General features: G+C 35.8%; 1 protein-coding gene across 1 annotated transcript; it reads right to left on the reverse strand.

Annotated features, from left to right (window-relative positions):
- Positions 1 to 415: 415 nt before the first annotated feature.
- On the reverse strand, positions 416 to 1,627 carry LOC108869677. The gene has a single exon (XM_018654403.1). The coding sequence runs from the start codon at positions 1,625 to 1,627 to the stop codon at positions 416 to 418; it is 1,212 nt and encodes a 403-aa protein (XP_018509919.1).
- Positions 1,628 to 13,118: the final 11,491 nt, after the last annotated feature.

Below are 13,118 nucleotides of genomic sequence, written 5' to 3' on the forward strand. Positions count from 1 at the left end.
CAGCTCTAACCCCCAAACCGAGCTTCTACTGATCTCCATAAAGCTCCCACAGCTTGACCAATCCTCAAGCCAAAATCCAGCCCAATTGAGCCACCAACTCCACTGAAACAACATCCAAGTATGTAAAGATATAAACTTAGATGAGAAAGCTTGACTAGCAAACCCCAAAATCCTAGTGAGCAAATATGTAAGAATGAGACATAACTACCCGTGTAACTCACACTCAACAAAAACACCTTATTTAGGCAAAGCAACACATCCCTACGGTTAAAAAAACCAGCATTTTTATTCCATCTCCCTGATATACTCAGAGACAACTCGAATCGAAAAACCATAAACATAAAGACCATAGACTTTTTAAATAAAGCCCTAAACTTATGCATAAATTATAAAGAAAACAACCACGACGGAAACTCTAGTCCTGATCCGGTTTAGGCTTAGCAGAAGCCTTCTTCTGTGGAGCTGTGCCCTTCTCCCCCACCTTACTGAGGTGCTTTGCCATCACCTTCTTCCTTGGAGATGCAAAGCACTGGACCGCCCTCTTCTTCGCATTCCCGCCCATCCCTTCAGCATTACTCTTCCCATTCTTGTTCTTCTGACCCTGACGTCCTTTCTCCCCTGCAAGGAAATTCACATTTTCCTCCATTTGAACATCTTCCCCAAAAGCATTAACATCCTCCACTGTCATCTCCGTATCTGTAGCCTTCATCTCGTCCCCCACTTTTCCTTCCAACTCTTCCTCCTCTCCATCCTCGAACATCTCATACTCCAAACTCCCATCTTCACCGCCCAGACCAGCTACCATCTCCGAAGAACCCCCCTCCACTTCAAGACCAGCCTCGTCCTCCTTCCTCTCCTCCTTTTCCTCACCACCACTAAAGTCTCCGACCTTCTCCATTTTCTTTGTATCAACAACAGCAGGGCCCACTCCAATAGGATCTCTTGTTTGAAGCTCTGAGACCGCCATCACTTCCTTCTGCCCACTAGCACCATCTGTTTGTATCTCTCCAACCATATTCTGATGTACCTCCCCTGAAGCCTTCTCCTCAAACTGAAGAGCCCTACGTGCCTTAGACCCTGGCGTTTCTTTATTTCCACCACTTGTGAAAGCATCAAGCATTAACTTTTGATTTTCCTCCAGATGGGCCCCAACGTCCAGATTACCCAAACCCTTAACTCCATGCGTAGCCATAACATAGCTATCCTGAAGCTCTCTAGGAGGAAGGTAATCCGCCTGTCTGACAAATCGTGATGGTGCTCTCCCTTGCTCTCTGTACCTTCTTCCTGGACCTCCTTTCGCCAAAGTAGCGTGTTTCCCTCCATCATAAGCTATCCCTTTTCCTTTGTAATCATGTTTTCCCCCTGACTGATGATTTTGTCGCCTTGCATCACCCTCAGGAACATTTCCTTTAGGATGAGACTCCACTGCCCCCCTGTAGCTCAGAGCCTTATCTCCCTGATCTGGCTTATCCGATGGGCCCTCATCATCTTCCTCAGATACAGTTTTTGTAGTGGGACACTTTGATTGATCATGCCTCAAGCTCGAGCATATCCGACAGAAGCCATGGAGCCGTTCATACCTCAATGCAATCACCGCCTCTTCCCCACTGTGAAACTCAACGGTCATGGAGAACACTAACGGCTTGAACGCATCCAAGACCACCCGAACTTTCCCTTCATTGATGTCTATATCAGCAGGGAAATATTTAGTATGTAAAAGAGAAGAAGGGAAATATTTCAAAACATTTATTGTCTAACACGTACTTATGTCAGAGATATCTTCCTTGATCGGCTTGTTTATTAATAAAGCTGAAACTGATCAGTTTAAAAAAAAAAAAAAGAAGCTGAAATTGATTTAATCAACATAAGCCATAAATAATCGACTGCATAAGGAAAATGCTTTTACAAATTTCGTACATTTTTACAAAATAGCTATATCATGCATGTAGACATTGACACATTTACCCAGAGCCGAAGAATCAAACTGAATTTCATAAATATTTGCACACATCGTACGTTTTTGAAAAAAAAAAATCTAGACCAAATCGGAACCGAATGAATACTCAAATGTTGAAACATAGTTTATGTATCTAAAATAACTAATTTCTTTAGTTTAACAATAACCAGTTATCCTAACAATCTACTTTTAAACCGAATTCTCCAAAAAGTCAAATTATCCAAATGTCTTTTTATCCAAAATAGTTCAAATTATCTAAATTATCCAATGCTATCTGAAAATTCTGAACTACACAATAACTTTTTTGGAAAAATCTATTTTATCCACAGAAAGTATCTAAATTAACAAAATTACTGTTGCGCGGGTATTTATTTCCACTACATAAACATTTTTTTTTGCAACATTTGTGATATATATATTATAATATTAAAATATTTAACGTATTAAATTATTAAATTTTTTAGAATATAATAATAAGTCATATATCAAAATATGGTAATAATTTATACATCATTGTTAAAATAAATATATTCAGATATGATTTTCTAAATTTGTAAAGATGATTTATTCTATTTTTATAATTATACAATTTTTATTACTAATTTTTCTAAAACGTTCTATATTTTTTTAAACAAAATTTAATCGTAATATCATTAGTTTCTTTTATAATATCTAAGTTTTTTATAAATATTGTTTAGTTTTATTTTTGATAATTATACAATTGTATATCATTTTATTAGTTTTATAAAGGTTGATATAATATATTTAACCACAATAAATAGATAAAATTTTATCGAAGATTATTATTTTTTAAGATATAACTATAGATATTCTTAAATATATTTTAAAATAAGCAAAATTATTTTTAATTTTAATAATAATGTTTAATTAAATAAGATTTCTATTAAAATATTGGTAAAATAATAAAATATACAATATTAATAAATTTTATTTTTAACTTTATTTAAATTTAAAAAATATAAGAAACACCTAGTTAAAATATTCGACAATAGACAAATATTGAGAATCATTTTGAAGAAATAACTAATCAGAGTTGTTCAATGCACCCCAAGTCAAAATAGAGAGGCTAGTTACTCAATAAGTAGGACTTAATTCAAGAAGCTTAATATTGTATTGTAGGTGTTGGGTTGGATGGGATATTATTTGGTGGTCGGATGAGAGGGTATATATGTTGGGTCTGAGCTATGAAATGACCAAGTACACAGCAAAACCAAACTTATAACTATAAACAAAATCAAGGATTTATTCCACTTATCATAGGTTAGACCGTTAGAGTTCGAACTACGACGGCCGTATCAAGACTCAACAGCACGACGTAGTTTCCTCACCTCCTTATTCTTGAAAAGAAGTAAAAACAATGAAATATTTCACCATGTCTTCTTGATTTTCCAGTCAAACGAAATAGAAGCAAAGCAAACTCACTCGTATTTCTGTGAGGAAGACCGATCAATACTCTTTTGTCCTAGCAAAGATTATACTACAGAGAAAGTAAAAAAGCAATGCGACCTGGTCATTTCAAGAAGTTAAATCTACAAATTTTAGTAAAAAAGAAGAAGTTAAATCTGCAAAAGTATGAAGCAGGAAAGTTTTAAAAGGGAAAGTACAGCCTTTTGTGCAGTTATCAATCTGATGTGTTGTTTCAGTGGTTCTGCGGAATCTAATGCACGTAAGGAAAATGTCGCACAGCTCTCTTCGATATTATCTGTGGTTTCCCCAACCTGAGAAACTGAATTATTGTGGTCATGTGGGTCAGCACACTGAATCGCTGAGAACCCTGGCTTTTTAGTATCTAAAGTTTTAAGATCGAATGAATTGTTTTTCAATCCTCATTACCAAGAAATAGAACACAAAAATACATTCTGGTACAATCCCATATGAGACTAACAATATTCACAAGAGAAAGTTCTTTAAAGATCTCTAGTGAAACTACAGTGGTCAAGAACATTGAGAAGAGATAGTGCAATGGATGAATAAAAGTACCGTAGTCCCGGCATGTTTATCCAAAACGACATAAGAAGAGTCAGTCACAGAAATAATCCGCGACTTCCAGTCAATTTCATAACACCCGATACAATCCATCATGTGTGCAGTGAATATTATCACCAAAGCTTTCCAATTTCTAAACAGTTTTCTAACAGTGTACCTTGGGGAACGTTTTGGTTGAACGTGCACACGCAAGTAAGTTCCAGCTTCAACATACTGATTAGCATGAGAGATACAAAACGTTTTCTGAGCTTCGCTAACAATTTTTCTTTTGATAGAAGATCTCTTACGCAGTACTGAAGGAGAGGTTACTTCTTTAAAGAGTTTAACTTGCTAAGGAGTCGCAGTGGGTGGAGGTTTAGGGCATACAAGAGCGTAAAGACAGCTCCAAATCGATATATATTAGGTGATTCATCAGTTAAAATGTTTTCATAAACGGAGCCGGCTTTATAGGAAAAAGTTCTTATAATAGTCGATAACAAGGTTGTGACTTCTCTTTTAATATATAAGATATTAAAAACGGAACTGAAATTAATTAGACCTGAAACTTTCTCTAAATCAGCCGATTTCCAATTTTATTGTTCGAAACGAATTGAAAACCTAAATAACCAATGATAAACAAAATTGAAATTCATAAATAACCAAAAAAACATAAATATATAAAAAAATTGAAAACTGAACCCAAAATCATAATGCCCAGAGCTACTTGTATCTTCAAAATTGAACACAAAAAAGAGAACATCATACTTAAGAAAAGTTTCAGTCCACCTTTTTAGAAAATATGGAATGTTTTTCTTAATGAGAATTACAATTTTTATTCAAATTTTGTTATCTTCGGTTGGTAGTCCTTTTTTCTGTTTCCGTTCTTTTTGTAAATGTCCCGACCGGAGATGCACAAGTACAAATCTACGTTTCGTGAAAACGGAAGCATGTACGTGGAAACATAAGCGGGTACGTGGAAGCGGAAGCGTATAGAAGCGCAGAAGCGAGATTTTTTAAAAAATTCGGAAGCGGGTACGTGTTGGAAGCGTATCCATATATATATACATATATAAGAATTTGTTTAAAATCTAGAACTAAAAATTATATGATTTAAATTTAAAATAAAGCATTTATTCATTTATAATAATTTTGAAATGATTTCATATTAAGACTGTGAAAATACATATAAATACACATAAATTATTATATTAATTATTTATAATACTTTATAATTAGTTGACATGATATATTTGAATATATGATTTATCTTTAATAAGGACTTCAATGCATAAATATAATTTACAGTATTAATTTTAATATTTGTATATTTCTATTCTCTCTATTCAATACTATTATATTTGGATTTCATATAAATTAAAAACTATAATTTTATATTTTTATTGATATAAGACATTGTATTTCTTTGTAAGAACGGAAGTGTGATTCCAAAACGGAATCGTAAGCTTCCAACGTGTTTTTAAAGAGAAAATTTTAGAAGCGTTTTGGAAGCGAAATTCCGTAAGCTTCCACAAGGTTCTGATTTTGATTCCGGTTTCGAAGCGAGAATCGGACATCCGATGAAGCTTCCGTGCAACGTAGGTACAAATAGCTTACAAGTACAAAAAGATTTCACTGTCTAAATTTTTTTAAACAGAAATATTTTATTTTCCTTCAGACTTCAAGATATTTAGCTACAGTCTGAACATCTTTACCCCCTCTTCTGCTTCATAGAGCGTCCACCTTAGCGAATTTTTTTTTTCCGAAAGATGAAATGTGGCATTACAATAAAAAAATAATTAGTCTATATACAATATAAGAAAAATAGATAATAATTAAATATACAATATAAGAAATATAAATACTACATTTAACATCTATCGTAATATTACTATTTAATATAAAAACAAAAAATTAGAATTAGTAAATATACAAAAGAAGATTAAATAAATGCTAAGTAAATATACAAGATACTAAAAACGGAACATTTATGTCTGATTGAGTTTTCAAAGCAAAAACGCAACCATACATATTCATGTTTTATGGAATAGATTGACATGTTATTAGGGTGTACACATCAGCGAAAAAACTTCTTCCAAAAGATGCCACATGACATTATTATTTTTTTGGTAAGTGTCTATAATGTAATATTAACATTTCATATAAAAAGGTAAATAAATAAATTCGAAAATTAGAATATGAAAATATACAATATAAGAAAATGTACAATATTACATTTTTTACATTTAGTTTTACAAAAAAGTTAAATAAATAAACTTGAAAATTAAAATAAGAAAATATACAATATAAGAAATGGTAATATTAAGTTAAATAAATAAAATACAAAATTAGAATAAGAAAATATACAATATAAGAAAATATTAAAAATATAAACGTATTTTTAATATATGAAATAGAGATTGCTTATTTTTGGCTTATTTCGGTCAAAATTATTATTTTCGGTCATATGATTTAATGAGTCACGTGACTTCTTTTGAAAAAAAATATTAGTATCTTAACATGGACAGTCTTCTTTATAAAATTAAATATAAAAAATGTAATATTATTATTTTCTTATATTGTATATTTTTTATTCTAATTCTGGATTTTATTTATTTAACTTAATATTATCATTTCTTATTCAAATCATAATCGCATGGCATAGAAAATCGACACTGCAAGCTCCACGTACTCGCGGCCTGACAGAAGTGGATATAATCAAATAAAAATCTGTGATTCTGAGATGTTCCAACGCGAAGAACCCCTACAAAGTTAGTGGAGTCATTGTGTTTATTTTGCTAGTCTTCTTTGATGAGGGGCAATGGTGTGAGTTCGCTGTTGCTGGGTGGATGGTTTTATAGCCATGTTTTTTAGAAGGAAATAAACAGTCTCTTCATATAAAAATGTAATATCATTAGTGGAGATTTGGAAATAATAAAAATGTAAAACTATACATTATTTCAGATACTATATTTAATGTAATATTATCATTTCTTATATTGTATATTTATTTATTCTATTTTTTATTATTTTTTCTGATAATCTATATTTACTTATTTTAATTTTTTTGTTAATTGTTTTTGTTAAATATGAAACAGTAATATTACATTGTGGAGATGATTTATTTTTTGGCTTATTCCAGTCAAATTCAAAATTAGTAGGGATTTGGAAATAATAAAAATATAAACATATTTTTTATATATAAAATAGTGATTGCTTATATTTGGTTTATTCCGGTCAAAATTATTATTTCGGTCACATGATTTAATAAGCCACGTGATTTCTTTTGGAAAAAAGATTTGTATCCTAGCATGGACGCTCCTCTTTGTAAAATTAAATATAAAAAATCTAAAGGCTTACAAAAAGGTTAAATAAATAAATTTGAAAATTAAAATAAGAATATATATAATATAAGAAATGATAATATTAAGTTAAATAAATAAAATAAAAAATTAGAATAAGAAAATATACATTTTAGGTGTAGATCCCGGTTCGTCTCGCTCCGTCCGGTTCTTATTGCTGGTGATCTGAAGTGTATTGGGTCCTGTGCTTCAGGTTTATAGTTGTTCAATCGTTGATCTCGTTTGGTCCTCCGTGAATTCAGTAGCAGTGATGGTCAAAAGGGTTTCAAATTTGGGTAAAACACTGTTTTTTACTTTGATTTCCTGTGACCATATATACATTTCGATTCTAGGTTTTTTAAACTAGTTTTGTTTGACACAGTTATCACCTCAAATTGAGAATCTTTTGATTCCTGGTGATTTATTCTCTTCGAAACAATTCGTCTTGCTTGCCTCAGTTCTGGTATTCACATGTGCAACATTGTGAGTCTTTTGGCCGTTTCGTATTATTTTCCATATAAGTTAAAGAATCTGTTTAGGTTAACAATGCAAAATGGTTGCAAGAATCGGATTTTATAATTTTCTGCTTGTTCAATTTTTTTCGTAGTTTTGCATTTTATTATCTAACTGGTTTCCTAAAAAAAAAGAAAAAACTGGTTACGTAAGTCCTTCCCTCTCCAATGCTTATGGAAAAGTCGATAGCTAAGTAAGAATGAACTAGAATAACATGTTAAGGAGTGTGTTACTACCCCCTCATACAGCATAGCGTTGAATGGTGAGCTCCAAGGGTTTTTCTCGAGGAAAAAGGGTTTGAGGCAAGGTGATCCCATATCATCCTTACTATTTGTGATCGCCATGGATATTCTTTCAAAAATGCTCGATAAAGGAGCAATAGAAGGGAGATTTGGTATCCATCCAGAGTGTGAGGCTCCTCTGATCACCCATCTGAGCTTCGCGGATGACTTGTTGATCTTCTTTGATGGTACTGCGGAATCATTGACAGGGATTCTGCAAATTCTAGAGGAGTTCAGACAAATATCAGGCTTGAAAATCAACAGACAGAAATCAGAGCTGCTGATTGACGGGGGTAGCAGTAGTAGATGTCGTGATTTGGCTACAGCAATGGGGATTGCTCAAGGAGCTCTACCGCTGCGTTATCTGGGGGTTCCGCTATCTCCAAAAAAAATGACACGTTCAGACTTTCAGCCTCTTATAGATAAAATTGCTGCTCGTTTCTCCTCATGGACAGTCAAGCATCTGTCCTTCGCAGGCAGGTTTCAGCTAATTGATGTTAGGAGTTTTCAAGGCTCCTAAGACAAATGTTGTAGTATAAATGATTGTCGAACCAGTTCTGAGGGATATCAAAGCACTGAGAATGCAAGTACTCACTTAATCTAAGTGCAACCAATGATTTAGAAGGGTTTTAAACTATGACTAAAACTAGAAAGCAATAACAGAATGATACTTTCTTGACTAAAGGAAAAGAGAACTCATGGGTATAGGGATTAGACCTTGGGTGATCAAGTATCGAACTAAGGATGGCAGATGATCAATCAAACTATCAACCTTAAGCCTAGACACAATTCTAAGCAAGCTCTATGTCTAGATGAATGCTCATTTGCTAACATATCTCAAACATCAAATGTCTTTGGTTGAATAATATGAAAGCAATCATTACTAACAAGTCTATTAGCTATCTTAGTACCTTTAACAACAAATGTCTTTGGCAAAGTATACTAAAAGCCTAGGAGAGTTGTCTCGGGCATTTCATCGAACACCTTTCGGGTGAGAAATGCCTAAGGATCAACAACTGAGTGGCCAACTCAGAAGATGCATTATGATTACTCTACTAGCAAGGAAATATGAATGATCTACACTAAAACATCCTAGCTCTAACCTAATCACCCTTAATCTCCCTAACCCATGAATTCAAAAGGTGATTACTCACTAATCTCCATGATTCCTCTTAAACCCATATTGGATTTCAGATTAATCATGTAAAGAAATAGATAAGAAATCAACAAGAACACAAGAACATAACAATCAAAATCCAAGAGATGAACTTCTCAAGAGAGTTCTTGTGTCTTTCTCAATAGATCAAAAGATAAAAGATAATCTGCCACTGGTGGCTACAAAAGATGTTTAAAACACAGGTTTTTCCAAGTGCAAAACGTCCAAAATAAATTGCAAAAAGGTCCTTAAGAAATCATGATTTTCGGCAGCAAAATAACGCGGAGCGACTTGCAGGTGTCGCTCCGGGAAGTCGCTCCAGGGCCGATTTTTGGTGTGTCCGGGCGAGAGGTCGCGAGCGACTTTGGTGTGTCGCTCCAACGGGTCGCTCTGGATCGGGAGCGACCTTGGTAGGTCGCTCTGAGAGGTCGCTCCAGGCTTCGCTTCGTGTCGTCTCGCCATAGAGACGCGAGCGACCTCGGGGTGTCGCTTTGGGAGGTCGCTCCGAGAAGGGTGTGAGATGCGAGCGACCTCGGTGCGTCGCTCTGGGCAAGTCGCTCTAGCTTCCTACGGGATGAATATGGCGAGCGACTTCACGGGGTCGCTCTAGCTAGGTCGCTCTGAGAGGTGCTTTGGAGCGACCTCATGACGTCGCTGCGGAACCTCGCTCCCATGCTCTGCTCGTCCAATGATCACCTGTTTCACGTCCTTTAAGCTCCAAATGCATCCAAATGTCCCCAAGAACTCCATGTGGCACTCCAACACCTAATGAGGACAATGAATGCAAAATGCAACCTAGACATGGCTAAATCCTAATCTATATGATGAAAATGCTAATGGATGAATGGATAAAACAATGCAAATATGCAAGATATCAACTCCCCCAAACTTGTTCTTTTACTTGTCCACAAGTGAACTTTCTAGAACTCATAGGGAGAGAGGTTGAAGGTGGGAGCACATAGCCAAAAGAAACACAACTAGCACACTCTCTTATTACACTCTAGCTTCTCTAGGCCTATCTTAACTCTTTTTGTTCTTACACTCATCATCAAGCATCCACACATTCAAATCAACCAACTCTCACATTCATTAAGCACAAAACATCAGGTGAATTCTTGCAAATGGTCAGTTGGTCCAAGTCATTTGGTTGGGTAAGGGAAGGCTTTTATTCAAGTGATTCAAGAGGTTCAAAACATATGATCTTTAAGGTGGTTTACTCTCAAAACAAGTAGCCTTGACATTGCACATAATATATCTAAGAAAGGGACCAACTCATGCATACAATGCTCAATCTCCATTGTTCTACCCTTTTCCCAAACATACAAATCACACAATCATTTCCCAATGTCAAACCCTACTCACATCTCTCACCAAAAGATCCTAAGAACTTTAACTCCTTCTCTTTGAAATCTACAAGGGATTTTTCACAACCTCAAAACATTTCTTAGCTCCTAACAACTTTGCTAGCCCCCTTTTTCTTTTCTTTTTCTTTTTTTTTTTTTCGATTTCTTTTTTTTTTATATATATTTTTTTTTTTTTTAGGTTGGGGGCCAAGACTTTTCAAAACTAGAGCTAGAGGTTCTCTACTTATCCCAGAAAATCGATTCACTTAAGCACAAAGAGTCTATCCTTTTTATTTTTCATTTCTCCCAAATCATGATCACAACACTCACCCTCCCACCTATAGCTAGACAAAAGAGTGTCCAATCTAGCAAAAATGAAGATCAAGCATTGTCGTTCCCGATACTCTCAACATTATGCGCATGTAAGACTTTCCGAAGAAGGCCTCACTCATCAAACAATGAAAGCTTAAAAGGAAGGAAAGGTTTTGGGAGTGGTTACCACTAGAGTTTGTCAAAAAGATTGGCATAAAAGATGTGACAACTCCAGTGTGTATAGCCATGACTCAGTACACAAGGGACCCTAAGCAAGAAGCATTAAGTTCATTCATTTCTAATAAGGTTGTAGTTGGCTTCAAAGACTGAGTTTCAGCAATCAACAAGTTTCAGGAAGAGTTTTCAAGGCTCGAAACATACAAGTCTTTTTGAGAGGTGCAAAAGCTAGTCAAGTGCAACGTAGTGTTCTTTACAAGGCATTCAAATCATTGCTCCCAATGCAAGTGAATGCAACCTATATGCTCTAGACTCTCCTAAAAATGCAAATGATGCAAACTAAATGATTGATTTTTTTTTTTTATCTATGCAAATAGGTATGCCATGCATGACTCAATGAAACAACATCAAAGCAAACATGATCAAATACTTGGTACCTCCCCCAAACTTGAGTGACACAGTCTCTGTGTCGTCAAGTAGAGAGAGAGATACCGAAAAGAAGACTAATATGCAAAAATGAAATGGTATATACAAGGGAGTGTGGTGGGTTACCTTCTATAGGGAATGAGTAGAGGGAGATGCTCCCTCCTCGTCGTCCTCAGGTGGTAACTCTTCAAGGTGCTCATCAGCAGGGGTGTCCATCTCTTCAATGTAGAAGGCTTGCCCGAACACAGTTGGTTTCCTCATTTTCCTCTTGATGTCAAAGTGGAGGATGTTCTCTTTACCCAAATGGAGATCAATCGTGCCTTCCTTCACATTAACAATAGCTCCTGCTGTAGCTAAGAATGGCCTTCCTAGAATCAATGGATCTTGAGCCTCCTCACCCATCTCAAGCACCACAAAATCTGTAGGTATCTCATACCTTCCAATCTTCACAGGGAGGTCCTCTAAGATGCCCACAGGGTACTTCACTGAACGATCAGCTAACACCAGAGAGAGTCTACACTTCTTGTACTGAGTGAATCCAAGCTTCTTTGCAACAGACAAAGGCATCAAGCTGACACTAGCTCCCAAATCGCAGAGACTTTTCTCAAATACCATAGGTCCAAGAGCACAAGGTAGTGTGAAGCTTCCTGGATCCTCTAATTTCTCTGGAACATCAAGCCTCTGGATGATGGCATTGCACTCATGGGTAAGATTCATCATGCTTTCCATCTCCTTCTTCTTTGCAGCTACAACATCTTTCAGGAAATTGTTGTATTGAGGAATCAACATGAAAGCATCGATGATGGGCATTGCAACCTGAGCTTCACTCATTTGCTTCTCAAACAGAGCTTTGTATTTCTCTAGCAGCTGCTTCTTGAATCTACCAGGGAATGGAAGTTTGGGTTCATAGGGAGGAGGAACAAAAGAACTTTCACTTGCTGGAGTAACAACTTCACCATCCTTTACTGTCTTCTTCTCCTCTCCAACCTTTCCTTTACCTTTGGCTTCCACTATCTTCTCCAAGATCTCGTCATTGATCTTCTCATCAACAATCACCACTTCATCATCTATGTTGATGGCAACCCCCTCACCTAATTTCTCAGCATCCTTGGTGAGGGTTCTAGGAGGTAACTGCTTACCGCTCCTAAGGGTGATAGCTTTGGCCTCCTTGGGATTTTGGTCAGACTTTCCAGGTAGAGATCCTTGCTGGCGATTCTGGTGAGTGTTCATGGAAGCAAATTGATTCTCTAAATTCCTGACTGTAGAAGCAAGGTGTGGAATTTGTTGTTGAGCTCATTGTAGCTCCCATCAATCTTGGAATGAAGGTTCTTCAACTCATAACCAACTTGCTTCTCACTTCTAGTCTGAGACTCCAAGATTTGCTTCAGTAAGGTATCAGTGCTGCTCTCTTGAGGAGCAGAGGAACCAGACGAGGGGTTTTGCTGAGGCTGATAGCTGCCTTGCTGGTTGTTTCTTGGCGGATAGCCACTCTGCTGGTTGTTGGAATAGGACTTCTGTTGGTAGTTGTTGTACTGAAAGTTGGGTTCTTTCTTGTACCAGCTACCATTGTTGTTGATGAAACACAGCTCTTCCTGACCTTCCAAACCCTCAACTTCATGGACAATAGCT

This window comes from Brassica rapa, chromosome A09 (assembly GCF_000309985.2).
Source record: "Brassica rapa cultivar Chiifu-401-42 chromosome A09, CAAS_Brap_v3.01, whole genome shotgun sequence".
In the NCBI taxonomy this organism is placed as follows: Eukaryota; Viridiplantae; Streptophyta; class Magnoliopsida; order Brassicales; family Brassicaceae; genus Brassica; species Brassica rapa.

Excerpts from the sequence above, each read along its gene's own strand:
- LOC108869677 (XM_018654403.1), bottom strand. The coding sequence starts at position 1,627 with ATGACCGTTGAGTTTCACAGTGGGGAAGAGGCGGTGATTGCATTGAGG.